The sequence below is a fragment of the Phlebotomus argentipes genome, unplaced genomic scaffold, assembly GCF_947086385.1.
Source record: "Phlebotomus argentipes unplaced genomic scaffold, Phlebotomus argentipes genome assembly contig_5, whole genome shotgun sequence".
NCBI lineage: Eukaryota > Metazoa > Arthropoda > Insecta > Diptera > Psychodidae > Phlebotomus > Phlebotomus argentipes.
The window spans coordinates 9,352,399-9,380,332 of NW_026776165.1; the positions used below are offsets into that span (position 1 = coordinate 9,352,399).

Consider the following 27,934-nt stretch of genomic DNA (forward strand, 5'->3'; position numbering starts at 1 on the left):
CAACTTCACGCTCAGCATTTGATTTGTGTCACAAATTCACGAATGTGTTGCTTGAAGATTGGTGTGTATTTTCTATTTCCGTGAGCGAATGCGCGATTTCTTCCAATTTTTCCTTCACTCATTATTTGTCAATACATATATTGTCGCGCAGCATCACATCTTGAGCCACCTTAAGAGAATTATTTTGAGTATCAATCATAATAGTGTTTTGAGTCGCAGAAAAATTGTCCATCAACACCAACTCGTCATTTTTCCGTGATTTGCCACGCGCTATGATTTATCGCCAAAGCATAAAGTCGGCGCGCATCTTCGCGACTCACAGCTAAAGACACACACCAGAGCCACAAGGAAAAGCCAAGAAGATGTCCACTCTGGCTCACGGAGTCGAATGCGAAGGAAAAACAATAAAATTAATCACTTTGCCAAGAAAAGCAAAGTATAAATTCTAGCATTCTGACTCTGAGGGCAGTGTAACTGGGAAAATTCAATGAAATGTTTCAAGAGGGAATTTATGCTGTCTAGAGATAGTCCAAGAATAATTCGACTTGAGAAAAATCTCTCTTATTTGCATTTCGTGAAATTTTCAAAGCTTCAACCCGATTTTTTTCGATGCTTTTTAGCTTTATTTCTGCGTGTTTCACATTCTCAACATCGAGTGGCTCACAAAACTTGGCTATTATTTCTACATTGAGAGACGCGGTGAGACTTTCGGGATAGTTCAGTTGAGTGTTACTTCTTGTGCCGAACACAGTTCACTTTCTTCTCTGCCTTCTTAATCTCCCTCAAATGGAGACTATTTAGAGAGGTGATCAAGTGTAGAAATTTGACACAGAAATTCAGCAACAAACAATAATCATTTAAAAAATCTCAACACAGTGATTGTGAGCAAATATATATATATAGGTAATAATTAAAATAAGGAAAAAATCTCATCAAGACTTATGTAACATCTCCTTCAGTAGAGTTAAGTAAATTGTGATCTTTGAGAAAGAAGTCAAATTGACTTTAAACAATTAAAAATGACCAAAAATGATTTTTCAAGCTCTCGCGCGGACTTCTTGTTGGAATGTGAAATTGGAAAAGCAAAGATGCGCGCTACAATGGTTAAATGTAAATTAGAATTGAAATAAAATCAAGTTGAAATTACTTGTATACAAGAATAGCTCATCAGAGATTTCTCTGCCAAGCAATTGCAATGAGATAAATTGCCACGCGTGACGTCGTTATTTTGGCGCAAATTCCACAAGAAAATGCATTAAGGCAGCATTTATTTTTAAAAGACATCGCCACCAATTTACTCAGCACCTTCAAGACATTTTATACACAATCACACAATCTTTCTCCATCTTTCATTGTTGAAAAATCCTTTTTTTTCTTTTTAGGAAAATGTGTCAAAAAAACTGTGACACAACTTTTTAAATTAATATAATAATTACACAACATCGGGTTTTTTTTGATGATAAATTATGAAGGAGGAGAAGCTAAAAATACGTCAACATGGTTGAGAAAAATTCTTTTTTTTTCCTTTCGCGCGCGCTGCCCAGAGAAATGTCATTATGTGTATTGTCTGAGGGGCAAAAGAAGCGCCAACGATAAATGTCAGACAGATGGACTGTGTTGGGGTTTTCTTGGCACGCATTCTCCCTCCACCACACAACCAACCAAGCAATGCGTGAGTCTTTGCGGAGCAAAGATGAGAAAATCAGTGATAACTCTGCTGATGCGCATCATGTGCTAAAGCCAAATGAATTGAGCAGAAAATATGCCAATAATTTTGATAAAATTACTGTGAATTCATCCAATAATTTAGATATAGAAGTAAAATGTGTATAAATTCTATTAAATTTGTCCATTTTATAGTGCTTCAAAAATATGTGATAAAATGTACAAATTCCCTTTTCAGTTCATTAACACGATCTATGCGATCCTCACGAGAGATACAATGTTGGAACACACGCATAAGTTTATTTGCTATAGGGTCAACACAATATAGTCATCTGGGTTTATAAATATTTTCTTTTTCCGCACTTTCCACATCTATTTTCAAATGTCTCTAAAAATCTCTTTCTCTCTCTCTCTGTCTCGTGTGTGTGTTTTCAGTTTGAGCATTGGGACAAAGTTACGCGATGGGACGCAAGTCGAAAGCGAAAGCCAATAGAAACAATCAACAGGCGAAAGTTGCACAAAATACCAATCAATCAGCACCACCACCAACACTTTCTCAAGCAGAACCCAAGGACGTGCCAGCAGATGAACCTTTGCCAACGATCAAATTGCCGTCAAATGCCCAAATTGCTGAGAAAGTTGAGGAAGCACCGGTGAAAGTTGATGAAAAATCCATCGAAGAGGTCAAAGCAACTGCTGATGATGGTGAAGCACCATTCATGCCGAGTCCCACGGGCAAGAAGAAGAAGAACAGAAATAAGAACAAAAAGAAGAACCAACAGAATGTCGCAGAGACTGAGGAAATGGGTGATGTGAGTGAGGAAAATGCTGAAAAAAGTCCCCAAGAAGATGCCAAAAAGGTGAAAAATGAGCAAATTCAGGAGCAAACAGCTGAAAAACCAATAAATACACCATCAAAAAAGAAGAATAAAAAGAAGAATGCAGAAAAGGCAAGCCAAGAGGTGTCTGTCGGCCAAAATAGATCTAATAGTGCAGAGACAGATGTAACTAAAGAGACTGACAGTGCAAGTGTTGCGACAGAACCACCTCAGGAGAGCAAGAAGGGAGAAGAAGAGCAGTCCACAATGGAAAGTAAGCAGGAAACATCTCCAATTCAGGAATTAAAGCAGGAGAAACCTGTACCAGAGCAAGAGAAGCCTCCATTGCCTAAGGAAGCAAAAGAACCAAAGCCAGTTCAAGAGAAGAAGCAGGAAGTGAAGACTAAACCCGATAAAGCTGAGCAAAAGAATGGTCAGAAAGGTCAAAAGTCAGAGAGAAACATTGAGACTGAAGACATAAATAAAAATGTACAGAGTGTGAAATTGCCAGAGTCAACAACTAATGAAGACACCGCAGCTGAGGCGCCAAAGACAGCAAACTTGCCAAAAAATGACGAAAGCAAAACAACAACAAGCCTTGAGAGCACTGATGCGGTTAAAATGGAAGCAACCACAGTTGATCCCATCACCATTGAGATCACTCAACCTGTGGTCATCACTGCCGAACCATGCAAAGACAGAGATATCGAACCAAGCACAGAAGCTACTTTGGCACAGTTGATTGAACTTGTGTCCAACAGCGAAATTCCTCTTCAGGATGTTTGTCCAATGGGTGGGAAAAATAAGATTGTCGAATTCCAGAAACCAATAGCAGAAACCGGTGCTGCTTTGGCTGAACTAGTGAATGTCGTTGCAAGTGTCGAAGTGCCGCTTAAAGATGTCGTGGAAGCTGTTGTTGGAGAGAAAAATGACAAAGAAGGAAAGAACAGGAAGGAAAAGCAACAAAAGCCAGAAATACAGCAGAAAAGTCAAGAGAAGAAGCAACAGAAGACAGAAAACAAGTCTGATGCTCAACACAAAAGACAGGATAACAAGAGATCTGAACCAGAGGCTGCAAAGAAGCAAGAAAGCAGAAACAATGAAGGAAAGAAAGACAATAAAAAAGCCAAGGATGCTAAAGAATCCAAACTACCAGAGAAGTCAACACATCCACCTCAACAAGTTGAAGAAGTGAAGATCGACACGACGACCGAAATCAAAGAAGTTAAAGCTGGAAGTCAAGAAATCAAAGAACCTGAGAAGGTGTTAGAAAAATCTGAAGAGCCTAAAACTCCGGACACTATTAAATCTCAAGTAAAAGACACACCCAAAATCTCTGAAGTTGAAGAAGTAAAGTCTGAATCACAGCCATCTACAAAAGTAGAAGATCAGGAGTCCATTGTGAAAGATGAAACACCCGTTCAGACAACAACGAAGAAAGACAAAGAAGATGCAAATTTGAAGGAAGCCAATGAGAAAAGTGAGGCCAAGGCAAAAGAGGTGCCTGAGAAGAATCCACAAGAAAAGATGGACGCCATCAGCTTCGTTCCGGACAAATTGATTGACATCCTGGATACGAAGATGCAAACGCTACCAGCAAATACAGGTGCCATTAAGAAAATTCCTAAGCAGAAAGTTGAATCTGGCAAGACAGCAGATTCTGCTGCTCAGACTCAAGTCAGTGTTCAAGCGGATTTTGAAGACAAACCCAAGGAGAAGGAGGAACCGAAGAAGCCCAATCAACAAGCGCAACCAAAGCATGATAAGAGTGGAAAAACCTCACCGCAAAAGAGTCCGAAGAAGCCTCAGGTTCCTCCCAAACCTGAGCATTTGCTTAAGAAAACTCCTCCTGCTGTTCCGCCTGCTCAAGGTCCAAAGCAGGGCACTAAGGAGCCTCCTCAAGCAGCACCAGCTGCACCCAAGAAGCCACTACTCTTGTCAGATGACGAGGAAGAATTTATCGAATACAAGTTCACACCTCGACAGGTGTTTCTTGCCACAATTTGTCAAGTGTGCAAGATTGCCTTGCAGAATCCCACACCTTGCTCCAGTTGCTTAATGGTGTCCTACTGCAGCGAAGCACATGCCAAGGAGGACGCAATTGTCCATCAGCAACTCTGTCGAGCTTTGCAGGTAACTTTGAAAGAGCACACACACACCTAACTTTGACATACATTGTTCCCTTAACTGCGTTTGCATTCTTTGATTTTACTCCTGTTGCAGGAAATTGCTCGAAAGCGCGGAGGACATGTGTACAACAATGCAAAGATCCTGTCGAATGATGATTTCAGGAATTTGCGTGTTCACACCCTCAATCTCTGTGAATCCCTCACGCAGCGCCCTCTGCAGCCATTCGAGAAGGAGATCCTCCTGTTCCCCCGGATCTGCTGCACACCCACTTGTCGCGAGTGGCGTCCACCGCTTCTCGTGGAGTGCCAGAAGTGTGGTCAAGTGTCCTACTGCAAGGAGCAGTCCACCCACCTGTCTGATGATCATCAGCGATGGTGTCCCTTCTTCCTGCTCTACCAGAAACTCATTGTGCGCCAGAAGAATGTCGGTCGCATCGAACCGAGTCTGCCGTCGCGCATCTTCCTGCAGCGCTACGAGTTGCCCGCATCCCTGGAGGAGGTGTTCAAGGAGCTGTACAAGAACAATCCCGCCATCAAGGATGACTGCACCTACGCCACCCTCACTCAGCTTGCCACGGCGCCACTCACGGCCTACAACGCTGTGCTGAAGGCACAAATCCCTATCCAGGAGTCCCTGACCATTCACCTGGTTGGGGCAGAATTGCAATTTGAGGGTGACACACTGGACAAGTGGGAGGCCTTCTTTCTCCACCTCATACCGCAAGTCCTGGAGCTCAGAGTTGTCTTTATAGGACCAGAATTGAATGCTGAAAATTTACCTCTGGACATCTTGAGTCGCATAAGGCAAGTTAAGGGTTTTTTTTCTTTTCTTTTCAATGATAATATAGGAATTTTTTGCTAAATTCATCATCACATAGTTTTGTGGGATTTGTGTCTCACTCTGAGAAATGCTCAGACACAGCCAGAGATTGTGAAATATAAAATTAGACACACGATCATTCATTTATCAGTCAAGCAGTCTAATGACTCTCTATATATCTCTCTCTCTTCACTTCAGGATGTGTCGAACGTGTCGCCAGGCGTGTCGCGGCGTGAAATTCGACTTTCAGTGTGGCAAGTTGTATCACGATTACGCCAAGCAGCCGGCATTCACGAAGCCAGACTTGAGTAAGTGTTGCAGATAGCAAAAAACTGGATTTGAAAATGTTCTTTCAGAAGTTAGCGCTCCAAGCGTCAGTCAGTTGAATTTATATTGTTCTAATAAGTTGTAGAGTTCTGCAAGAGCTTTCCAATGACACCAAGATCATTAAGATCGGATAGAAAGAAGGAAAGTTAGAGCGCATATTAAAAATTCAAACCTTAAACCGCCGCATAACTCCGCTTCTATCATTTCAATTCTCATAAATAACGGTTCATTGGAAAGATCTCAATCTCACCGGCAACATACTAGAATTTGGGACAGATCAATACCAAAGGGGCTGAGAAAATGGAGGAAAATGTGTTGTTTTAAGGATGTTCAAAATGGCGGAAAACTACAAATTCACTTCCTCTTTCAGTTTGTTTCTTCAATCCCGGCCTCTATCGCGCCACAGGCTTCAGTGGCCTGGACACGTGGCCAGACACCATCAAGGCTGCCACTCAGCTCAGCTGCCCGATCGTCGTGACGTCATACACGGAGCTGGAATCTCCGCAGGATCTCGCGCAGCTGAATCGTGACTCCGCACGGCCACTGAATCTCACCCAAGCGCCCGCCGTGAATCCCTTCTCCTCGCAGCGTCCCGAGCGGAACTTCATCTCCGACGAGGTCTCACCCATGATCTTCAAGAACTACTATGTCTTCATCGTGAGCTAAGCAGCTCCGTTTACTGTCTGTTTCCCTCTTTTTTTTCAATAAATCGTGAGTTTTCCTTTTTTTTTTGGATGTCACACGCTTTTAGCCACTGTCGTACATTCCGACGGCCAGCAAGAGATTCCGCCGTGTGAAGTGAAGCGTGAGGAATGGCGAGGATTTGGTGGGAAAGGATCTCAAGAGATACTGCTCACCGTCACGCACGTCTGGATTGTGGGAAACATTCACATTCTCACCACTGATGTCCTCGCACAGCTTCGTGAAGTCCCAGAGATTGAGTGTACAATCGAGGGATCCTGCGGAAAAACAGAAAAAAAAATATTTATTGAGGAATTCCATCACTGCGCAATCTGTTTTGCTGGCTTTTACCTGACGCGAGAATTGTGCCATCGCGGCTGAAGCCAAGACTGTGAACTGTGGCCGCGTGTGTGGTGAAGGCGGCAATCAAGTGGCCGTGCGCCAAGTCCCAAAGGTGCACCCGATGATCAGCCGCGCCGGAGGCCAGGAAGCGTCCGCAGATGGAGAAGGCCAGACTGTAGATGGGCGCCTTGTGGCCAGTCATCAGGCGCACATGGTTTCCGGACACGCAATCCCACAGTCGCACAGTGCGATCACTCGATCCCGTGGCGATGTAGTTGGAATTGGGATGAAACTGCACACAGTCCACGTCCGCCAGGTGACCAATGAAGATCCTGAGTGGCTGGTGAGAGTCCGTGGCCCACAGGCGTGCCGTCTTGTCGTGCGAACCCGTGACGAAGTAGTGTCCGTGCGGCGAGAAGCGCACATCCCACACGGGAAACTGATGGCCTTTGTACACCACCACGCACGTCCACGTGTGCAGAGACCAGAGACGAATGGTGGCGTCCTCCGAGCACGACAGCATCATCGAGCGATCCAGCGAAAACGCGCATCTGTGGTGAATTGAATCATCTTCCGGTGTTTTTCTCCACAAAAACTCACAAAATCTCATCAACTCACCTGTAAACCGGTCCAGAGTGTCCGTGGAATGTGCGACAAGTTTCCGCCGTTCTGTCATCCATCATGCGCACCAGCACATCATCTGCATCCCTGTCGATGTCCTTCAGCTGCTCCGCCGGCTTCATTTCCCTCAACTTGCCCGGCGTCAGTGACCACACGCGCACGATGGACTCGGCAAAGCCCACGGCCAGCAGACTCGAGTCCTCGGCGATCTCCGCACACGTGACACTGTGCGCCGAGTTGAGGAGTGTGTAGAAGCACACAGACGGCAAACTCTCCGGTCCCAAATTCACGCGCTTCGACGCCTCGCGCAGAGCCTTGATCTTCTCCAACTTGTCAATGTCACGCAACTCCGGCAGCGGCATTCTGTCCGCCGGCGGTGCATTCGGGTCGGACTTGGACTTCTTCGACAGCAGTGGATCCTTCTTGGGCTTCTTCTTCTTCGGCTTGTCCGGCGCATCCGGATCCATGTCGTCATCCTCCTCCGGCGGCGCCGTAAGTGACTGAAAGTCCGGCTCCTTCAGCAATCCATAGTAGACTTTCACCTTATTGTCTTGGCGCTTCGCCTCACCGGTCAGAGCACCCGCCGTGGCGTCACACTGTGTCTTATTCCTGGCCACACCCTCGTACAGATCGAAGTACAGGTGCTCATTGACGATATTCATGATCACCGACTGCTTGCGCTCCTGCAGATGCCGCTTCAGCAGCGACAGCGTGTCTCTGGAGATGCGAATGATGAACTCATTGGACTTGAATGTGTCCGTGAGATCATTCCCACTCATCTGATCCCTCTTTGTCACCATCGCCAGGCGTCTCAAGTCCTCCTGATAGTAGTACTCCTGTTCCGGCCCGAACTTCTCCATCAAGCGCTTCGCCTGCTCCTCGTGATTGTTGTACACCAACTCCAGGTACATGTGCACCAGCACCGGATACAGTATCATCGCCAGCTCATGCTTGTAGATGTCCAGAGACTCCGCCACGAAGTTGCGCAAGTCCATGAAAGATGTCTCATAGATTTCCGGATCACCTTCACTCTTGTACGCCGCCAGCACGCTACTCACGTCCGAATCACCCGCAACTGTGTCCGGCACATCCGTCAGCTGTGCCTCTCGTCGCAGAATATCCTCAGTTCCCTGGAAAAATCCCCCAAAAATGAAGAAATGTTAAAAATGCCCTCAACAATAACAGCTGCGCGAATCTCTCACACCTTCAAATTGTGCTTCCGCAGAAGCTGAAGCACTGCCAAGAGATCTGTCTTATTGCTGGCCATCTCGAAGCACTTATCTCACTGTCACAGGCCAAATTTTGCGGAAAAGTGCACTATTTTAGGGTGAAAAACACGATTTTCCAGGAGTTTGTGTGGCTTTGTTTTGATTACACCGCCGCAGCCGACGCAGCCATTTCACTGGCATGTCATTCAACCCTCATGCCACTGCACTTTCCCAGCTGGCATCGAAGTAGACGTAATAAATTCAATATTTCGTATTTTATTTACCAGAAGGATCCGGACATAAACACGGTCCTAAACATACCTTGGTAAATAAAATCCTTCCGTAATCTCAAAATATTTTATTATTATTTATTTAAAATACAAAAATTGTTCTATAAAAGGGGGTTTTTGTTCCTACAATTTTTGTTGAAAAAAAAAATCTGCTACAATTCGATAGAATATTTGAGTAAAAAATACACATTTCAATAGAGATACAAAAATGATAAAATATATAGTAAAATTCACACTAAAATTGTATTGAAAATCAAAATGCGGAAAATGCAATAATCTTCTACAATCTTCTCGGTTTGTATTCGTTGCACAAGAAAAAAAAATCTCACTGTAAAATATTGTATACAATTATGAGAAATAATAATAATAATAATGAGAAATGCAATATTCAACCTGATTGAACATCAAAGTATTGAGCTTAAAATGTAGATAAAGGAGTAAAAGACAATCAGTCGTATGGATAAAAGGATTCGATGTCATCTAAAATTGTGACAATCATTGAGAATCAGGACGTAAATCTCTCCTTCGTCATCAATTGCCAAGAATCGCGTGAAATTCTTATCATAGTGCAACTTTGTCGCACAATTTCCAGCAAATTTCACACATGAGAGCAATTCTGGCTTCTCAGAAGCACCCATTCTTCCCTCCCACGCACTCTCGCCATCACCACTCAAACTCAAGCGCCGCGTGCGCTCAGCCAATTGACTCACGACGCTTCCTTTGTTCACCACCACATTGTTCACGATAAAGTCCACACTCCAGAAGCAAATTTGTTCACCCAAACTGATAAGGATTTGAGGTCGATTCGCCTCACACCACGGCGAGAACACCAACTGGGTCACGGCGCTCTGGTGAGATCGCAGCGTCTGGAGGAGTTTGAAGTTGCCACCAATGTCGTACATCTGCAGAGATAATGATGATGGGTGAATAAATACACACTCACAAACTTCTAGAGAAACAATTAACAAAAAAAAGTCTTACATTTATACTTCCACTGAGAAATCCCACGGCGAGAAACTCCTTCTGCGCCGATATTGCAATTGACGATGCATTGCTGTCGATTCTCTTCGCTAAGTTCTTCAATTTGGCAAAAGACACAATTTCTCCATTCATCTCAACGCGATAAATGATCATTGATTGTTGTTTCGAGCATGTCATGAGATATGGATGAACGTAATCACAAAAGGCTAACTTAGAATCAGAATTACAGTTGAAAGATGAGATTACTATATTGCTGTTCATGTTTAAGATCTGCAGAGAGAGAGAGAGAGAGGGAAAGTGGAGGAAAATTATGTGTAAAAAAACGTTAGAGACTCAATTGAAGGATTAGAGTGTCTTCTCACTCACCTTAACATTCATTCCCTTGGTGATCACCACAATGTGCTCCTCGTCCAGAGCATGGCAGTTCCTTATTCCTCCATCGTGTGGCTCCTTGTTGAGCAGTCTGAAAGTCACGCTGGTGCCCACGATCAGCACAGCATTGATGGACTTTAGAAAGTCTATGGAAGCCCCCAGATTGTCCAGTTCCACGCAATTCCCATTGCTGCTATACTGACAAATGCGTCCATCGTCACAGCCCAGGAAGATGATTGTCTTGTGTTCACTGTTGGCAGTGGCAGTGATATTGCTGAATTGATAACAGTGCTTCTCGGTGACTTTAACAATGTCTTTAGCATCGCTAATATTGTACTCGTGGAGGTGCTTTGCCGTGTCCACAGCCAACAAAGTTGGTGGATTGTTGTCGTCGTGCTGCACGATGATTTCACTGAGATGTGGCTGAAGACGCGTGGCGGATTGTGACTGGACGTTGATCTCGAAGATGTTGGCAATGTTCTTCGTGCTGTCATTGCCATAGATCACAATGATCTCCTTGGATGTGAACACATCAATGCACGCCACGCGTTCAGTGACACAATTCTGCACAACTTCCACTCTTCGTGCGCAATCAAACACAATGATCCCCATCTTTGTGCCCAACACCAGAAAGCGTCCATTGCGCGCCAGAGCGCTGCATTCAATTGTCGTCTCGGTGGTGTAAATCTCCCGTATGAAGTTCACACGGAGGAATGGATAGTTCGATGACTTGATCTTGATTTGACGTATCTTCCGGGGGAATATGTAGTAGATGAGCTTCTTGCGTGCATTGAAGTGTATGGCAATGGCAGTGGTCTCATTGTCATCCCATGGTCTCTTCGTGAAGCCCACTTCGGCGTGATTCTGCAAATTAAAGCACCGAATCTTTCCCTCACTGTCCAACACCAGCAACTTCTTGCCGCCAATGTACTGCAAACACTTGATGTTCTGACAGTGCGTGAAGAAATTCTCACTCGGTGACATCACAAACTGTCCATCACGCCAGTTGTACGTGATGATCTGACCCGTGGCCAGAGCGCAGAGCAACTTCTGTGACTGTCCGTCGAAGAATGTGTGAAAACACACCAATTTCTGCACGTGAATCTTCTGCAGCGGATCAAATTTGTAGGCATCGTGAATGCTGTAGTTCGCATGACCGGCGAATTGTCGCCTATTCGTCCTTCGACCACAATCCCTGCCCACATACCAGCAATACATCACACCAGAGGCGTCCAGAGAGATCAAGTACGACCTGGCAAACACCTCCATCTCGATGATCTCCATCTCATGGCCACTGAACACATTCGGCACGGATTTGTAGTTGTTGGACAAGTCCGCGTGCACGATATTGTGATCCTTCTGCGCCACCAGCACAGATGTGGGCGTGAGAAAGCGCAGAATGCTGGGATTGGCGCACAACTGCACAATCCGACGCCACTTGGCGATGCAATTCATGCGAAACCACAATTTGTCCGGGAATTGCATCAATTGCTGTCTCGCTTCGCTCGCGATGGCAAAAGAGCCGCCCAGAGCCTGTTGCAGGAGTGTTAGATCTCTGGATTGGTAGATTCGTGCCTCAATATTCGGCAGGAAGTACTGCAGGTGCTCGAAGAAGGGAAAGACCACTGGAGATCCCAATTCCTGATACATCCTCAGATCCCCAATGGTGTTGGTCAGACCGGATTCGCGGATTTTCACCTCCAGGAAGCCAAAGTCACTGAAGAGCTGAACAAAGGTGTCAAAGAGTTCACCGTGGATCAAATGATAGCCAATGAAGGTGTAGAAATAGTGATCATTGGGAAATTTCAGGACATTCGGTTCCGTTCGTGCTTCCAAAACTCTCTGGATTTCATACTTGGCGGTGAATTGACGATGAAACTCCACCAGATGATTCCTCTTGGTGCTCCTCATGAGATATTGTGCACAGATGAAGTGAATTCTGCACATCATCTGTGACTCACCATTCGCCATTTGTACATAGTCAATCTCCAGGAGGGAAAACTTCTCCAGTTTTCTCACCAATTCCTCCACTTGCATAGTGCTGAGGTGGTAATATTGCGCGAGAACAGGAATGGGAATCAGACAATTGGGCGGAAAGATTGCCAATCGTCTGTACAACTCCGCCTGCTCATTGTCCAGCACCTTCAGTGACTCCTCCATCACACTCTTCGTGCGATTATTCTCCACACCCTCGCGCAGACACGCCAGCCACTCCCTCAGACGCCTCTCCACATTCCCATCGAAGACACCGAGGAGATTCTTCGCAATTTTGGCCACCAGATCAGGACTACCATTGATGACGCGGTGGATTTGATTGATGTAGCCGCGAAGGTGATTCTGCTGCACAGGCTGCGCCAGAGCGTGCTCAAACAGACAGAAGCACTCACTCTCCGTCAGCCCACCATTTGTGGACAGCAGTGTCTTCTTCTGCTCATTCACACGCGCCATGCTGCATCGATTCCTCGTGGTAACCAAGATTTTGCAGTGCAAATCAAAGGCCGCCTGTGTCATTTCATTCTGCAGATCATTCAGCACCAGCAGACAATCCCTCAAGCTCTCATGTCGCATCATCTGACGCAAATCACTCCGCTCAGCCTCCATCTTGGCCTCCACCGAGATATAGCCATTCTTCCGCTCCAGCAGAAGCACCTCCTTGTCCAGTGCATCACGCAGCATCGCCTTCAGACACTCCATCTTGCTCAGAATCTTTTCCGGCTTCACGCAATCCGTGACGCTGAGCCAGAAGATTCTGTAGTTCATGGCACTGATCACTCGATGATCACAGCACGCGTCAATGGCCAGCCAGCGCTTTCCGGAACCCGTATTCCCATGGATGACAAGGTAGTTGCACTCCTTCAGACTCTCCAGCACCTTCCGCGCCTGCCACAGCTGTGCAAGAGAGAGAGAGAAAGAAAAGCAGCTTGAGCAATGTGTGTGTGTCTTCTTTTGCACACCAAAGAGACTCTTTTTCACTCACCAAATCCGTTCGGTAAATCACTCCTGATCGATTATTTGGGATATTGCTCTCTCGGATGCACTTCTCATAAGCCCAGAATCGCTCATTTGTCACGCCAGATTCGGTGATTCTCTCACTGAGCCAATCGTAGTCCTTCAGCAGCACCTCCTGGAAGAGCCTCAGTGCCTGTGGCCTCTTGTACATGAGCAAGAAGAGCATCTTCTCCGTCCGGGACTCCTCTGTGGCCTCCGCCAAGATGCTGCGGCACTCTTCGGCGCTGAACACTCTCTCCATCTCCCTGGCCACATCGCGGAAGCTGAAGTCCTCGAGGAAGTCCTGCTCCACACGCAGCACCGTGCGACAGCACTCGGACAGCCTCAGGAAGCCCATGCTGCTGGGGCGGGAAGAGAGCACGGAATTACGCAATGCGAGAGGCGCGCAAGAGGTGAATGGCCAGACGAGCAGCGTGCTGGCGTCCAAGGTCACGCCCGTCCCCCCAAAACAGGTGACTAATCCGCAGATGCGGCCACACAGGGTCAAGGCGACAATCAAGAGACAAGGGAGATATACTCACGCGATTTCCCAGGAAAAGCGCCGAGACACACAACACAATGGAAAGGCCGCAGCAGAACACAAAGAAAATTCACGCAAAGCTAAAGAAAAGGACGGTTTTTCACGCACGCCAGCACACAAATCCTCTGATGATTGACACACCAGCGGACGGATTGATCACAGCATCTTGCGAGGAGGTGCTCTGATGGCTGATTAGCACTAATTCGATGTAAACTTTTACGGAGGAAATTCCTCTCTCTCCACCAAGAAACTATCTCGCGGAGCGCGGATCGTCGACTGCCAGATCTGTGCTAAACTGTCATACAGCGAACTGTGCTATAATTGCTGCGAGTGCCACCTGGTGATGGGTGTTGCAAATAGAATTTTGTGTCAAACGCGGTCAGAAGAAATTGATTGTTATTGTATTATCATTTGAAATTACACGAATTATCTAACAGGAAATTATGCTACGATTGCGAGGAAGTCGTCAAGTGAATTTAGAGGAGAACAGAACCTTCATTCATTTGTGGGAAAAAGGAAAACTATTCATTGATTGTCTCTCTGGCTCTTCAAATTCAATTTTTCATGCCGTTGAACAATCAAAACATGATCATTAGTGAAAACAAAATGAATGAGAAATGATTCAATCACTAACTCGGTGTTTCTTTTGTCGTAATTCAAAGCATATTACAGCGCCTACTAATAATCTACATTCTGGAAAATTAATGCGCATCTGTTGAAAAAGAAACATTTTTTCACAAAATCAAAATTATCTTCAAATAGTTATAAAGACATTTAAATTGATATTCTTGCTATTTTTAGGAGCTTCAAAGCCAATGTTTGAGACCACAATACAGTATTAAAAAATCATCACTTTTGATTTCTATTGACATTCCTTATAATTCCTTAACGGATCCTTTAGATAAAGTTCATATTTTCATTAATTCATCATTTTAATTTCTTTCTATGGCTTTCTTTTTTTTCAATTTCAATTCTTATTAATTTATTCTTAAGGTTTTCTTCGAGAGTTGAAATCCCTTTTTGCAGAGGAGAAAACAAACGTTGGACAGATGAAAGAATATTGTGTGAAATGAAATTATGTGATTATTTATTACATCAAAAAGAAAAAAAAAAACGGAAAAGACACCTCTCTATTATTATAAGCACATTCTGAGACGCATTTTGCTGCTTATATGTAGATATTCTGCCAGAGAATTGTGTGATATTCTCAACCCAAGGAGTATGTATTTTTGTTGTTTGTTGGGGTTCTCGTACAGGAGGCGACAAGCGACCATTTTAAGAAGAAGAAGATGTATAGTTAAATTTGTGTTTCGTGGTGAAGTGAATTCGCGGGAATTTAAATTTAAACAATTCTTTTTTCACGGATTTTCATTATTTTATTCAAGTTGTGAATGTTTGTATTTTCTTTTGCTCCTGTGAAGCCGCCCACCCTTTTTTCCTATACATATTCGCCCTTCTCTCCTTCTCAATTAAGTGATTATTTTGGTAAATTATTTTGTTTCTAATTCTCTGCTTCACATAAGTATTTAAGACATCTTTTGAATATCTGCTGCAGTCCACATTTTCATTAATAAATTCACACGTGTCTTTTAGAACATTTTTTTTTTCACTTTAAAAGTGAGATGAAAATCGTGGAATCTTGGAAGTAAAATTCAACTTTCTCGCAAAAATTAATGAAATCCATATAGAGTTATTGAATATTATAAAAAAAATAACTTATCAATCGATTGATCTTCCACTGTCTCCTCATAATCCGAAATAATTTCGATTGTGTTGTCGAAGAGCATATCTACTTCCGATTCTTTGTCACTTCCGGCTTCATCGCGGATCACATCATTCAGCTCTTCATCCTCGTCTCTCAAGACTGCAGTTCTCTCCTCAAACTCATCTCCATTACCGCAGGGCATGATCTTTGCGTAGGAATGATCCCTGTGAAATACGAGAGCACATTTAAGTCAATCAATTTACACATATTTCTATTCTGAAACTTACATAGAATTGCAATCTCTGGGTTGAGAGATTGGATGAGGTCCAGACTCGCCTCTGGATGAGCCCGGCTCAGCTCTGGAGATGTCCCAACTTTCGTCGGGAAAACTGAAAATTATTATAGATGAAATAATAAAAAAGAACAACCTGCATTGTATATAAATCATTACCTCCCTTCTTCAATCTCCTTCTGCACTTCCACTCTCCCTGCAGAGCTCGGGAAGTGGGGTGGAAATCGTCAGGCAGGAAGTGGTCAGAGCACACTCTGATGATCTTCTTCTCAATACCTGACGACTTCTTCAAGATTTTCCTCCACTTCCTCACCACCTTCTCACTCTCGTGGTGTGGGAGTTGGTGGAAGGAGACGTGGGGATTACATCCCTGGATATTCTCACAGCCAATTGCACTGCAATTCATTTTTCTTCAACTTTTGCACAGAAAATTGACAATTAGAACGTGCGAAATGAATGAACAGTTGGTTTATTGTGACTTCGCTCGAAAAGAAAGTCGCGATGAAAAATAGTATGATCAAAATAACGGCCGAATTTTTCGCTAAAACCTAACCTCAAATAGACGATGTCGCCTCCTGTACGAGAACCCCAACAAACAACAAAAATACATACTCCTTGTTCTCAACCCTCTATTTACAATTTAAATTCCGTTCTTCCTTTCTTTCCTCTCTCTCTCTCTCTCTCTTCGCACTGATCAATCAAATCTACTCTATTCTCTTGCAATTGTTGTGTAAACTTGGCGGTAAATTAAGGATATTTCTTTTTTTTTAATAGTTCAAATAGGAAAAGAGTGTCACACACTTGCGATTTCTTGACATTGAATTACAATTCCAAGAAGAAAACAATCATTTATAAACTTGCCTGAAGGCAGCAAAATTCTACGCTAAGTCCACGATCAAGGCTCAAAGATCTCTCTTTTTTCTCTGTGAGGGACGAAAGTTGTTGTTGTGGTTTTTTTTGTGGCATATAAGAGAAATGCAATGTAAAATCATCACTGTACCTTGCACAAGTCACTCAACTCGAGTGCAAGCGCCAGTTTCCCTCGAGACTCTCTTGATGCTCTGGGGCGTTTTTGACCTACCTTCTCAAACACGCCATTATTATTTTTTTTGAATATGAAGAATTGAGCAAATCCGATAGAGAAAAATGCTCAAAATCTCTTCTTTCAACAATAAATCAAAAATTCATTTCTTTACAAAATAGGTAAAACGCGAAATTGTGAGTGAAAATTGTGAAAAAACTTGGAAAAAAACTTTAACTTTAGACTTTTTTTTTGCATATTGTTGCAAAATTTCATCTATTTATCCATATTTTTTTTCATTTTGTCAGAACGAATTGGTAAAATCAATTCTTTATCACAGTGATAACCTTGATCGATCACGCTCTTGAGAAGCATTTTCCTCTCTTTTTTTTTCTTTGCGCACTTGCACGAGAATTTTGTCATATTCTTCAGTTAATTTTATAAATGTCGCAAGAACTTTTCTTCCCCACCCCAACTTTACTCAGCCGCATTCTCGCCATTTTCCGCCTCTGCACCCACTTCGGCGGCTCCACCCTCAGCCGGCTCATCGTACAGTGGCGTGGCTTTGCCCGGAGCATCACCACCGCCATCAGCATCGTCCTCATCCTGCCCTGGCGCCGCCTCCTCGTGCACCTCCGGCAACTCCTCTTCGCACGCTCCTCCGTCCGCCTCCAACTCACCCGCCGCCGCCGCCGCCGCCGCTTCCTCGGTCTCCGGCGCTACGCCCGGCGGTCCTTCATCCTCCTGCTCATCACCCGGCTGCCCGCCACGCGGACTGCCGCCGCCCCAGCGCGATGATCGCTGCTGTTGCGACTTGGACTCGCGCGGGAAGCGATTTCCGCCGCGTCGACTTTCCCCACGGCGCTCCGGCGGCCCATTGCGGCGCCTTTCCTCGCGATCGTACGGACCCTCGCGGTCAAAGAAGCCACCGCCCGCCCTGTCGGCGAACTGGAAGCCTGCGGAGAGACAGAGTGTTAGCAATCATGGCAAAAGCAGGGCAAAAGATCACTCCTGATTACCTGGTGGTCCTGGACGCATTCCACGCATGAACATTGGTCCGCCGCGTGGCCCAAACTGTGGCCCATTGCGACCACCCATTGGCATCATGCCACGCATGCCGCCGCCGCCGTTGTTCATTGGCCCAAAGCGAGGCGGCGAGAAGAAGTCACCGCGATGATTTGGACCAGCGCGACGATCAAAATCATCCATTCGGCCTAGAAAAAAGGTAGACAAATTGAGCAATTAAAGAAGATATTTTTCAATGCGCCACAATTCTCACTCACCCTCTCGATGGCGCATCCCGTCAAACATGTCCTGGTGCCTGAACGGTGGTCCACCCTGCATCAGCATCGGTCCCTCCAGCAGCGCCTCTCTGTCGGCTCCTCCGCGCCGCGCCTGTTCGCCGAACAGCGACATCAGCGGCTGCGGCTGGCGCCACTGTGCATCGCGCCGGCTGAACTCCTCCGATCCCTCACCAGCCATCTCGCGCAGACGATCCGCCAGCGACTTGCCGCCCGCTTCCTTCTCCGGACGCTCTCTGTTGCGCTCTCCACTGCCCCACCGGCTGCCCCTGTCGCTCCGGCCGAAGTCTCTCCTCTCCCTATCACGACTTGAGCGCTCGCGATCGCGTCCTCTGCCCCTGAAGGCGACATCCCGATCCCTCGAGTCCTCGCGCGAGTCCTCCTGCGCCGCCGTGGGCTTCTTATCCGCTGTGAAACTCTGCACGATTGACGGCGACACTGGCTGTGCCATCAGCGGCGGTGGGCGATTGAAGAAGTTACTCATGGCCAGGAGTTGCTCACTGAGCGGTGTCGTCTCCTTCTTCGCATCACTCGCGGCGTCATCATCATTCTCAATCTCCATGTCATCGTGGGCACTCTTCGTCTCCGGCTGTGCCGGCACAGGAAGCCCGGCGGCGGCCGCCATTGGCATGGGCGGCATTGGGAAATTGAGTGCAGCCAGAAAGTCCGGCGTTGCACTGGTTGGCGGCGGCACAGACTTGTCCATCTGCGGAATCTGCATCATGGGCATCATCATCTGCGGTGGCGGCACACCAAGTGGCAGTCCGGGAATCAAGTTGGTCATCATGGGTGGCGCCATGAGCCTGGCGGCGGCTCCAGCGGCGCCGGGGAGCTGGAAGGGCGCCACCATGGGCATGAGAGCACCCGGCGGCGGCTGACTCGTGTCCAATCCCTGCGGAATCTTCGCCTCCACCTTGCGCTTCTCCTTCAACCACTCCGGCAGTGTGTCTTCGTCAAACATGCCGCCCTCCTCCAGCGCCACCAGATCCGTCGTGTGATCAATCTTCGGCCAGGGAATGTAGCTCACGCCCAGATCCAGGTCCCAGTAGTCCTTCCACTCTTTGCTCTTCACACCCTTGCCCGTGGCCCAGGAGATCGTGATGGCGCGCCCCTGCAGCTTGTGTCCCTTCAGACTGTTCATCGCCTTGTACGCATCCTGACGCCTGTTCATCGCTATGAAGGCGCATCCGCGCGGCACAATCATGTCAATGCTCACGATATCGCCATAGTGGCCGAACGTGTCGCTCAACTCCTCTTGCTGCACCAGCTTCGACAGATGCCCCACCCACAGTGTCGTGCTGCACACACTCAGATGCTCCTTCCGGATGTCCGGCAGCCCCTTCCGCCGCCTCTCGCGGTCGTACTCCTTCTCCTTCTCGCGCTCCCTCTCCCTGGCGCGCTCCCGCGACGATCGCCGCCGCGTGCGCGGCGATCTGGAGCGTGATCTCGTGCGACTGCGCCGCCGGCGATCCCTTGTGCGCTCCCTGGAGCGCGATCGACTGCGTCGCCGGGACTTGTATCGCTGCTGCTCACCACGATCGGGCGTCGACAGATCCGAATCATTGCCATCCAGCGTGATCACCTCCACCTTCCCACTCTCACCTGTAAACTCCACGTCCGGATCGCTGCTCTCCGGCACTGGCGCCGCTGCCGCCGCCGCCGCCGCCGCCATTTGCTGCTGCAGCATCTGCGCCTGCTGCAGCTGCTGCATGGTGTACATCTGCTGAGGCGCCACGAGAGGCTGTTCCGGCTGCCGACTCAGGTCACACTCATTGGCAAAGGGTAACTTCTTCAGCACATTCACCAGATGCTTCTCAAATGCCTCCTCCTGCAGTCGCATCTCCGTCAACTTCGTCTGCTTCTCCTCCATCTCGTGCTGCTTCAGCTTCTGCAGATTCTGCAGCTGTCGCAGCACATTCGGATCCTGCAGCAATTGATTCAGACTGTTGCCCTCCAGCACACTCGATGAGCTCGTCACATTCGGTGACGATGTCTTCTCCTCCTCCTCATCATCGCCATAGTCAAAGTCCAGCAGCTTCTTGTTGAACTTCACCTGATCCTGACCACTGTTGCCCGCGCCCAAATCATTGCCCGTCTGCTGAATCAGCAACTTCTGGAAGTGGTGCAGCTGCCGAATGATGTTGGGATCCAACTCCATCTGGCCACTCACCACCACATTCCCGTGCGCACTGGACATGTCCGCCGACATGCGGCTCTGCTCATCCGCCGCCACTTGCGGCGAATCCGACACAATCTGTGTGCTGGACGACGTCATGCCGTTCGTCACGCCAATGCCCTGACTGGCCGCGTGACCCTCCAGCGGATGCTGTCGATTGGGATTGAAGAAGTCAAACAGGGGATTTATCACCTCTGGCGAGAAGACACTGTTCTTCAGCCACAGATTCAGAACGCGAATGATTTTGCTCTGCAAAACACAAAAGATAGAGAAATTGCCTTATTAATCAGTCTGCCAAGGACAATTATGTTTCTGCTGTGAAACAAAACTGTGACATCAGAGCATCTTAGGCGCAGTAGAACGCCGGATGCGCAATCGCTCACCTTGTCTTCCGGTGTGCATCTGAAGAGATTGGCGAATGTCTGCTGCATGTTGAGTGCGAAGCGGGGCGCAAAGACGTCCTTCTCCGGGCCAAATTGATGCCTCGACTGCCTCACGATGGCATCAATCACGTACAATCCGGGCACCTTGTACTCCGGCTTGCACTTGAGGATGAACTTCTCCACGCTCTGCACAACGTGCTTGTAGAACTTGATGGCTTTCATTGCACTCCTCGTGATGGAGCCCATCTTGGCCTTGGAGATCGGTGGCTTCGTCTCAATGAGGCCCGAGAGCTGCAAAACATACACACACGAATTGACAAATAAGTCTCTGGAAATGTCTCTGGGCGCGCGTCTTCCGGGAGACGCACCCAAAGCGCTCTCCCACCCTTCAAGGTCGCCCCTTTGCCACCACGAGAACCGTGCAGAGTTGCACAGCATCACAACAATTGCCTCCACGGCAATCTATTTGCCGACAATATGCAGTCGGAAAAGTCCCACTACAAGGTGAAAAATGGGCATTTTCTCGCCGAAGCATCGCGCAATGGTGGTGGCAAATGTCAAAAGCGACACTTTTTCTGACCATCTTTCTCACCTCTGCATTGAACGCAATCACACTCTCCATATTCATTGTCATTATTCAAGCACTGTTTTCGGATTTAACTGTATTTTTACCACTTTTCCACGCTTTTTCTGCACATTTCACTCTGTGTAGTTGCGACACTGATAAAATGGCGAACTGAAGAGCACAATGCCGCATATTTCCGCCAGACGTCGCTGCTCATCGTCATGGGGATTTTCCATCTCACTCTCTCGCGCCCGATCAGCCGTCAAAAGCGCTCATATAGTTTTTGCGAGTTTCCTCTGTGTTTTTCTCGGTGGAAAAAGTGACTGAAAAGTGCATGAAAGGACAGTTAAATCACTGTTGAAGTACTCTGTGGTGAAATATTTATGGATAGTGTGAAAAGTGTCGGTATTTTTGTGTGACAGCTTGACTCCCCATTTTCACCGGGTTTCCCCGCTTTTTCCGCTATTCCTCTGGTATTTTCCTCACTTGAGTGTCTGTGGCGGATTACCAGTGATCCGGGGGTGGTAATCTCAGTGGTGTGAACACACTCACGGGGGCGCACTGAGAAGCGCTCACACGCGAGACCGCGCGAGACTCTCTTGCACAAGTGCAAAAACAAAATGGACACAGAATCCTCATAAAGAGGCTGTAATTGATCGATTTTGGCCAGGAGACAAGCCCCACGCGTTCGCGAGATCTCGCTCCAGAGGCCCCCCTCGACAGTAGAACTCTCCCGGGAGATGTCCGTGCGGCGACGGGAAAGCGCTGCCGCGTCCTCCAAGCTCCGGATGGACCGGCAGCCCGCGGCGGCACGCATTACAGGTAAAGTGGCGCCGCGTCGCGAGTCCGGGGCCTGTCGAACGGGCACGCAAACACTCACACACACCTCTCTTGTCCCTCCCATCTGCAGACCCCAGCCTGGCGGCCGGTAAGCGCAAGGAGATCGACAATGTGATGAAGAAGGCGCGCGCCTCCACGGGTGAGTACTGGGACAAGAAGCTGCTGGAGGTGGAGGAGAAGGATCCCAATCGCTGGCGCCACTCCGGCTACAAGAAGCTCTACATCGAGGGCGAGAGCTCCTCGGATGGCAGTGACGTGGAATATCGCGGCTATACGCGACGCGCATCTCGCAGTCGCTCGCGGGGGCGCCGCAGCCCGCCGCGCTCGCCGGAAATGCGACGGCGCTCGCCCAAGTCCCCGGACGCGAGGCGACGTGCTCCGCGATCGCCGGAGATGCGCCCCAAGAGGCCACGGTCGCCGGCCGAGCCACCGGTGAGGCGTCGGTCGCCACGCTCGCCGAGATCGCCGCCCAGATCTCCCGTGCACGAGATGCGCCGCCGCTCGCCGATGGTGCAGAAGTCCAAGGCGTCACAGATGGTGCCGCGCTCAAAGAGGCCCCCGTCGCCGCCGCCGAAGGTGAGCCATTTTGACCCCTCTGAATCGGGGCCACACTTCTGTCAATCCAACTGACGCGCTCTTTCTGCCTTCCAGCCGACCAGATCGCCGTCGAAGAGCAGCCTGAGCAGCTGCTCGGACGACTCCTGCTCGGTGTGCTCGCCGAAGCTGCGCCACGGACGCACGAGGTAAAAGACGCAGAGCGCAGGGCGCGAGCAGAGACAGTGTGACTGACGTGTTATGATTCTTGTAGATCTCGTTCGGTATCGGTGTCGCGATCGCGCCCGCTGCCCAGATCGCCGCCGCTGGCGAAGGGGCGCGCGGCGCACGGTAGTAAGTCGAAGGCGTCGTCGGGTGGCTCCACGTCGGGCTACCACAGTGGGGCGTCGCGTCACGTGCGCCCGGCCAGTCCGCCGCCGCCGGTGGCCTCCACGTCGAAGCGCCCGGCCAAGCGGCCGGAGCCCGAGAAGGTGCCGCGCAGCACCGCGCGTCATATCCCACTGGAGGCCGTGGTTGAGCCCGAGCCGAGCGGGAAGCACGGGAAGCGCTCGTCGCGCAAGCAGATCGTGCCGGAAGATCCGCGCCTCAAGGTGCGCCCGCCCGAGCCGCCGCAGCCCGTCGCTGCGGAGGTCGCGGGCCACTCGAGGCGCCACAAGGACAAGACGGTGGAAAAGGTGAGTGGCTGAGAGAGAGAGTCTGTGGCGATGAGATGTTGATGTTTTGTGTGTCTTGTGCAGCTGCGTGCTAAGGTGAAGATTGAGGGTGAGAAGAGGAAGAAGCGACGCTCGTCGTCGTCGGGATCGGATGAGTCGAGCAGCAGCAGTGGCTCGATGCCCGCCATCACGGCCACCACGCGTCTCACACTGTCGGAGCGTTTCGGGAAGATGGCGCAGTGGAGTGTGGACAGGAGCAACATGGAGAACATGAGGATCACAAAGGACAGTGCCGGTGGGGCCCTGAAGGTGATGATTGAGGAGGGCATGGAGTCACCGCCGGCCAGGAACTACTCTCCGGCGCCGCCTGGACACTTTCCCGAGGAGCTGGCCATGACCGCACCCACGGGCCTGATGTCCTGGGATGACGTGCGCGTCCGGTACGAGTACTACAAGAGCCGCGGCTATCTGCGCGATCTGGATCTGCAGGTGAGTGTGCGCGCGGGGTGTTTTGCTGTTGAGCTGCGGAGAGGCTCTCTAATTTGGGGTTTGTGTCTTGAAGGATTACATCAAGTGGGAGGAGTGGTGGTATCGCTATCAGGAGTGGCTGAAGCAGGAGCGATACTATGAGTTTCTGGAGAGGCAGCAAATGCGCGGCAGACGCAGAAAGAAGCTCCCAATCACGGCTAGACTCAACTGAGAACAATTGGACACAATCTCTCATAATTCTGCCATCAAGACACACCATAAATTCTTTCCTCCTGTCGTTCTTTCTTTCTCATTTAATATTGTGCAGAATCCTCAATTTTTTTTTTCTTCGTTTTCACAAAAATTCTCTATCCATGAAAGTGAATAAAACGTATAATCAGCAATTCAGCGGCAAACTTCTGATGCTTCTCAGAGATCAATATCGACGTCTCCACAGTCGTCACAGTCTCCGTCTCCTCCGCCGGCAAGGCTGGAGATGGCCAGGGCGGTGAGGCCAATTCCGGCACCCACGCCGGCGGCTCCGGCCGCATATTTCAGAGCCTTATTTGATTTCTTCTTCTGCAAACACGAAAAGCCAGAGTGAGAGAACTCTTTTTTTGGGAATATGCTTTGGCGTCATGAAAGCGAAAAAACAATGCACAAAGTTGTGTTGTGACGTGTAGAAAAAGCATTGATTACAGAGTGAATTTTCTCGAATGTGTGTGTGTGTCAAAGTAATCATAGAAGCCCAATTAAAATTGTCAAACACTGAATGTTTTGAGGGGAAATTTGCATAATTTTCCTTGTTTTTCTGCATTTTTTGTTCAACACTTTGAGGTTATCCTAGTGTAATCAATGGTTTTTTCTCTGCGTGTAAGCACCTGAAATTGCGGATATCCCGCACCGTAAGCCGTTCCGGATGCAGTCATATTTGAGTTCATGGGTTGAATCTACAACACGATCACAGTTTCAAAGACACATAGAAATAAAATATGATAGAAAAAAAGCCTAACAAACATTTTTTTTTTGGTCTTGACATAGAGAGAGAGATTTTCTAATTGAGGAATTTCTTGTGTACCGGTTGATAGACAACGCCTGAAAAGAGGCTATTGTTAGAGAAATTGATCTTACATCTTAAGGCAAATGGTTTTACCAGGCTGCCCGTAGCCGACTGGATGTGGACTGTACGGGGGCGGTGGGGGTGCGGGTGGAGCAGATCCGCCATATGGATTGCCGTAGGGATTGCCGTAGGCGCCCCCTGGGGGACCGGAACCGCCATAAGGCATGGGAGCTGCAATGCGAATAAAAATTTGCAAGTTTTTATCTAATTTCTTAATGAGTTTTCTACATAATTAGGACATTCGTACGCTTATCCATGGGAACAGGTAAAGGACAATCCAATGGATATCCCTTCTTATTCTCATACTTGCTATTTCTAGAATGCCTTTCAATCTTTGATTTCATGGAATTGTCTCAAGAATTCTGATGAATTGTTCTGTGAATTTTCTTCAGAAGCCATCTAGTTATCGATGGATTACTTCGTTATCATGTTTGCCAATCGCTAAATGTGGGATTTTCTTTCGCTTTCCAATATTTGTGCTTATCAAGAGAGAGAGAGAGAGACATTCCTGGACGGTTTTCTTCAGAGATTTTGGATGAATTTGAAGCAGGTAGAAAACTTACGATAATGGCCTGTGGCTGGAACTGGCATTGGAGGCTGGTAGCTGCTCTGACCCGAAGTGTCGCCCTCCTGCGTGATGGAGTTGATCGTGACCTCGCCGTCCACCGAGATGAACTGCATCCTTCCCAGCGACATGCGATGGTTGAAGGTGCAGAAGTGCGTTCCGTTGATGGCGATCTTGTAGCATGAGTGCTCGGCGAGGATGAGAATGTCAAAGTGCTGTCCGGGATTCAGAGGGCATCCACCGTGTCGCTCTTCCGCGGCCCAAATCTGACTGGTCAACGTGTTGCGCACGATGGCGTGCTCCTGCACACGCACGCTCAGGTGCAGGCCGACATCGTCTCGTGGGCGCAAAGCGGGGCCCGTTTGGATGTTTATCTGGAATCTGGGGGGGGAAAGAGTGCAAATCGCCCAGTGAATCAGCAGATGTTTCATGAAACACCACAGTCAATCCAGCCCTGAGTCCCCAGTTGCGGTTCCACACGCTACGTAATGGTTTCAAGAAACGGATACTCATCGGTAGTGGATGTGAAACTGTTGCGGATTTGTTTCCTGTTCTGTCTCTGAGGGCAATCGGAGAGCAATAATACCTTATTGCCCTCCGACTATGAACATGATGCAAATGAGAAAGGTTTCAGTTTCTGATTCCCAACAAGAAATGCTTTCGTTCTTGTTTCACAGATTAAACATGTATAGAATAAGCCATATGGTGTCCCTAAATTTTATGGCCCACAGAAATTTCAGACCTCTCAGACCCTCATAAAATTTACCCAATTTTCGGCACTCTACCTGATTGCCCTCAGAGGAGAAACGAGTAAGACCAAGTATTCTTACTATTTCCGAATGTGGTCAAGAAATGCCTCCGTTTGGTTTACGGAAGAGTTTCTCGTAATACCTGAAACCGGTTCAAAATTCCATGATGCGCTCGAGGGAGAAAAGTAGTGCAATAAAACATCTGTTTTACAGAAAATAGGCAGAGAAAATGCAAAGTATGAAAAAAGGGTCATAAAACAAGGCTCGGGTGTCGGGATGAAGCAATGTTGGGAAATTCCTTCACTAAAACTCATCTGAGTTGTCGATTTAGTTGAGTTCTGGTCGTGGTTGAATGCAGAACGAGCAGAGTGCAGTTCTTCATCGGATAATAAGGTGAGAAAAATTGCATTTATTTAAGTACATTTTGGTGAATTTTCAAAATGTGCATTGATTATGCTGTTGTAAAATAAATTGAGAGAAAATTTGATCTAAATTCTGCGCGTATAAACAGTAAAATTTAATAATTTTATCGTTTTTCAGATGGACAATGAAGCCGCGGGAAATTTCACGGAATCCGGGATAAGATGACGCCGGAGAGTGCTAAAGGTGGCCAGATTCAGCATAATCAACACTGCCGTTTGGACAAAAATATATATTTTAATTGTATTGGATTCCATACAAGAAATAAATACGAAATTGCTTCCAGAAATAACTACGAAATTATTTCTTGCAATAGGAATGAAAATATTTCTTGATTGAATTACGAAATTGTTTCCTGTAGTAAGTATGAAATTATTTCTTGCACTAGTAACGAAACGATTTCTTGAAATGTCTCGGAGGGCAATTATCCTTTTTTTTTCTTCGAGGTTTATTGCCCTCCGCGCCCGAGCGTAGGGGCAATAAAAAAAGGGATGATTACCTACCGAGACATTTCAGGAAATCGTTTCGTCGAGGTAAAAGTGAAACGCATCCAATGTAAATTCCCCATAAGCGTTATGGGTCGGAAACAGTTTCTTGAAACCTATACGTAGCGTGTGGAACCGCAACTGGGATGGGTCGCTCACATGACTCATGACAGAGTGTGGATGATGAGAGAAAGGCGATCGAGCGTGAAAACTGGATGAAAATTATCACTTTTCTCACCTGTTTCCATAGTAATTCACCACTCCTTTCACCCTGATCATCTGTCCCACCCTGAAGCCTCCCGGAATGAGGCCCAAGAATGGGCTGATCTGCAAGAAAGCGGCGAAATGGAAGTCATAAATACCGAATGTCACGCTTCTCTACGCTAGAGTGTGGCAATACTTAGGCTAGAGCTATACTCACTGGATTGTAGACTGGAATTGTCGCCATGAAGTTCTGAAAAGTCCTCTCGATCCTCCGATGAATATTCATTCAAGAACCACCAAATTCACTCCACTGCTGATTTTGCACGAATGAAGACTGGAAAGTGCTGCACAAAAGAACTCTTATCTTATCGCGTCCAAATTGGAATCCGCGATAGACTGTGCAGCTGATAAGATAGACAAGAGGACTGGGATGAGACATTCGGTAGTTTCCCATTCTGACGCTCACACTCTCTGTGAGCAGTGAATTTATGCCTTTTTCTTTCTAACATGTTTTCGCCAAGATTTCAGTGGCAAATATTTACTCAGCGCCAGTTTTTGTGTGTGTATCAATATTTTCGCTGTGGGACTTTTAATCACTCCAATTACGCACTCTTTTTGGGGTATTTCGGCTTCTGTGCCGCGTTCTTTT

At 47.6% G+C, this 27,934-nt stretch overlaps 8 protein-coding genes across 11 annotated transcripts; 2 read left to right on the plus strand and 6 right to left on the minus strand.

Moving 5' to 3' along the window:
* Positions 1 to 678: 678 nt before the first annotated feature.
* On the plus strand, positions 679 to 6,486 carry LOC132256565 (muscle M-line assembly protein unc-89). Of its 2 annotated transcripts, none has more exons than XM_059753059.1 (5): positions 679 to 903; positions 2,101 to 4,616; positions 4,707 to 5,416; positions 5,631 to 5,740; positions 6,130 to 6,486. In XM_059753059.1, the coding sequence occupies exons 2-5, from the start codon at positions 2,127 to 2,129 to the stop codon at positions 6,423 to 6,425; spliced, it is 3,606 nt and encodes a 1,201-aa protein (XP_059609042.1). In that variant the 5' UTR covers positions 679 to 903; positions 2,101 to 2,126; the 3' UTR covers positions 6,426 to 6,486. The 2 variants fall into 2 exon arrangements, with proteins under 2 accessions (XP_059609042.1, XP_059609043.1); XM_059753060.1 differs by having other exon boundaries at positions 683 to 805.
* Positions 6,409 to 8,797, minus strand: LOC132256566 (transcription initiation factor TFIID subunit 5). The gene is made up of 4 exons (XM_059753061.1): positions 8,608 to 8,797; positions 7,401 to 8,533; positions 6,792 to 7,333; positions 6,409 to 6,718 (listed from the first exon to the last, which is right to left on the minus strand). Exons 1-4 carry the CDS (start codon positions 8,668 to 8,670, stop codon positions 6,507 to 6,509), a joined length of 1,950 nt encoding a protein of 649 aa, XP_059609044.1. The 5' UTR covers positions 8,671 to 8,797; the 3' UTR covers positions 6,409 to 6,506.
* Positions 8,798 to 8,956: 159 nt separating this feature from the next.
* LOC132255707 (uncharacterized) lies at positions 8,957 to 14,156 on the minus strand. Its single transcript, XM_059751829.1, has 5 exons — positions 13,785 to 14,156; positions 13,232 to 13,601; positions 10,249 to 13,143; positions 9,883 to 10,152; positions 8,957 to 9,803 (listed from the first exon to the last, which is right to left on the minus strand). Exons 2-5 carry the CDS (start codon positions 13,598 to 13,600, stop codon positions 9,378 to 9,380), a joined length of 3,960 nt encoding a protein of 1,319 aa, XP_059607812.1. The 5' UTR covers position 13,601; positions 13,785 to 14,156; the 3' UTR covers positions 8,957 to 9,377.
* A 1,316-nt stretch (positions 14,157 to 15,472) lies between these two features.
* On the minus strand, positions 15,473 to 16,210 carry LOC132255706 (uncharacterized). 2 transcript variants are annotated; one of them, XM_059751828.1, is made up of 3 exons: positions 15,940 to 16,210; positions 15,776 to 15,877; positions 15,473 to 15,712 (listed from the first exon to the last, which is right to left on the minus strand). In XM_059751828.1, exons 1-3 carry the CDS (start codon positions 16,184 to 16,186, stop codon positions 15,642 to 15,644), a joined length of 420 nt encoding a protein of 139 aa, XP_059607811.1. In that variant the 5' UTR covers positions 16,187 to 16,210; the 3' UTR covers positions 15,473 to 15,641. The 2 variants fall into 2 exon arrangements, with proteins under 2 accessions (XP_059607811.1, XP_059607810.1); XM_059751827.1 differs by having other exon boundaries at positions 15,473 to 15,877.
* Positions 16,211 to 16,445: 235 nt separating this feature from the next.
* On the minus strand, positions 16,446 to 18,025 carry LOC132256325 (serine/threonine-protein phosphatase 1 regulatory subunit 10-like). The gene is made up of 2 exons (XM_059752675.1): positions 17,821 to 18,025; positions 16,446 to 17,757 (listed from the first exon to the last, which is right to left on the minus strand). The coding sequence occupies exons 1-2, from the start codon at positions 18,008 to 18,010 to the stop codon at positions 17,279 to 17,281; spliced, it is 669 nt and encodes a 222-aa protein (XP_059608658.1). The 5' UTR covers positions 18,011 to 18,025; the 3' UTR covers positions 16,446 to 17,278.
* Positions 18,026 to 18,076: 51 nt separating this feature from the next.
* On the minus strand, positions 18,077 to 21,418 carry LOC132255964 (SR-related and CTD-associated factor 4). Its single transcript, XM_059752138.1, has 3 exons — positions 21,254 to 21,418; positions 20,662 to 20,952; positions 18,077 to 20,527 (listed from the first exon to the last, which is right to left on the minus strand). Exons 1-3 carry the CDS (start codon positions 21,293 to 21,295, stop codon positions 18,077 to 18,079), a joined length of 2,784 nt encoding a protein of 927 aa, XP_059608121.1. The 5' UTR covers positions 21,296 to 21,418.
* A 39-nt stretch (positions 21,419 to 21,457) lies between these two features.
* LOC132256321 (serine/arginine repetitive matrix protein 1) lies at positions 21,458 to 23,991 on the plus strand. The gene is made up of 6 exons (XM_059752669.1): positions 21,458 to 22,048; positions 22,137 to 22,642; positions 22,718 to 22,809; positions 22,875 to 23,295; positions 23,359 to 23,763; positions 23,837 to 23,991. Exons 1-6 carry the CDS (start codon positions 21,967 to 21,969, stop codon positions 23,972 to 23,974), a joined length of 1,644 nt encoding a protein of 547 aa, XP_059608652.1. The 5' UTR covers positions 21,458 to 21,966; the 3' UTR covers positions 23,975 to 23,991.
* Positions 23,992 to 24,055: 64 nt separating this feature from the next.
* Positions 24,056 to 27,714, minus strand: LOC132256324 (galectin-4-like). 2 transcript variants are annotated; one of them, XM_059752673.1, is made up of 7 exons: positions 27,503 to 27,714; positions 27,320 to 27,408; positions 25,426 to 25,808; positions 24,896 to 25,033; positions 24,821 to 24,837; positions 24,624 to 24,692; positions 24,056 to 24,321 (listed from the first exon to the last, which is right to left on the minus strand). In XM_059752673.1, the coding sequence occupies exons 1-7, from the start codon at positions 27,569 to 27,571 to the stop codon at positions 24,172 to 24,174; spliced, it is 915 nt and encodes a 304-aa protein (XP_059608656.1). In that variant the 5' UTR covers positions 27,572 to 27,714; the 3' UTR covers positions 24,056 to 24,171. The 2 variants fall into 2 exon arrangements, with proteins under 2 accessions (XP_059608656.1, XP_059608657.1); XM_059752674.1 differs by lacking the exon at positions 24,624 to 24,692.
* Between the last annotated feature and the right edge of the window lie 220 nt (positions 27,715 to 27,934).

Bases quoted from the DNA above. Each gene is read 5' to 3' on its own strand.
- LOC132256565 (XM_059753059.1), top strand. From the start codon at position 2,127: ATGGGACGCAAGTCGAAAGCGAAAGCCAATAGAAACAATCAACAGGCG. The intron at 4,617-4,706 runs GTAACTTTGAAA...CTCCTGTTGCAG, and splicing joins AACTCTGTCGAGCTTTGCAG to GAAATTGCTCGAAAGCGCGG. The intron at 5,417-5,630 runs GCAAGTTAAGGG...TCTTCACTTCAG, and splicing joins GACATCTTGAGTCGCATAAG to GATGTGTCGAACGTGTCGCC.
- LOC132255964 (XM_059752138.1), bottom strand. From the start codon at position 21,295: ATGACAATGAATATGGAGAGTGTGATTGCGTTCAATGCAGAG. The intron at 20,953-21,253 runs GTGAGAAAGATG...TATGTTTTGCAG, and splicing joins TGATTGCGTTCAATGCAGAG to CTCTCGGGCCTCATTGAGAC. The intron at 20,528-20,661 runs GTGAGCGATTGC...TGTGTTTTGCAG, and splicing joins GATGCACACCGGAAGACAAG to AGCAAAATCATTCGCGTTCT.
- LOC132255706 (XM_059751827.1), bottom strand. From the start codon at position 16,186: ATGAATTGCAGTGCAATTGGCTGTGAGAATATCCAGGGATGTAATCCC. The intron at 15,878-15,939 runs GTAATGATTTAT...AATAATTTTCAG, and splicing joins AAGGAGATTGAAGAAGGGAG to TTTTCCCGACGAAAGTTGGG.
- LOC132256566 (XM_059753061.1), bottom strand. From the start codon at position 8,670: ATGGCCAGCAATAAGACAGATCTCTTGGCAGTGCTTCAGCTTCTGCGG. The intron at 7,334-7,400 runs GTGAGTTGATGA...AATTCACCACAG, and splicing joins CACTCTGGACCGGTTTACAG to ATGCGCGTTTTCGCTGGATC. The intron at 6,719-6,791 runs GTAAAAGCCAGC...GTTTTTCCGCAG, and splicing joins TGGCACAATTCTCGCGTCAG to GATCCCTCGATTGTACACTC.
- LOC132256324 (XM_059752673.1), bottom strand. From the start codon at position 27,571: ATGAATATTCATCGGAGGATCGAGAGGACTTTTCAGAACTTCATGGCG. The intron at 25,034-25,425 runs GTAAGTTTTCTA...TTCGCATTGCAG, and splicing joins TCCAGCCACAGGCCATTATC to CTCCCATGCCTTATGGCGGT. The intron at 24,322-24,623 runs GTGCTTACACGC...TCGTGTTTGCAG, and splicing joins CGGGATATCCGCAATTTCAG to AAGAAGAAATCAAATAAGGC.
- LOC132255707 (XM_059751829.1), bottom strand. From the start codon at position 13,600: ATGGGCTTCCTGAGGCTGTCCGAGTGCTGTCGCACGGTGCTGCGTGTG. The intron at 13,144-13,231 runs GTGAGTGAAAAA...TCTCTTGCACAG, and splicing joins TGATTTACCGAACGGATTTG to CTGTGGCAGGCGCGGAAGGT. The intron at 10,153-10,248 runs GTGAGTGAGAAG...CTCTCTCTGCAG, and splicing joins CCAAGGGAATGAATGTTAAG to ATCTTAAACATGAACAGCAA.
- LOC132256321 (XM_059752669.1), top strand. From the start codon at position 21,967: ATGTCCGTGCGGCGACGGGAAAGCGCTGCCGCGTCCTCCAAGCTCCGG. The intron at 22,643-22,717 runs GTGAGCCATTTT...TCTGCCTTCCAG, and splicing joins CCCCGTCGCCGCCGCCGAAG to CCGACCAGATCGCCGTCGAA. The intron at 23,296-23,358 runs GTGAGTGGCTGA...TGTCTTGTGCAG, and splicing joins AGGACAAGACGGTGGAAAAG to CTGCGTGCTAAGGTGAAGAT.
- LOC132256325 (XM_059752675.1), bottom strand. From the start codon at position 18,010: ATGGATGATTTTGATCGTCGCGCTGGTCCAAATCATCGCGGTGACTTC. The intron at 17,758-17,820 runs GTAATCAGGAGT...GTCTCTCCGCAG, and splicing joins AATGCGTCCAGGACCACCAG to GCTTCCAGTTCGCCGACAGG.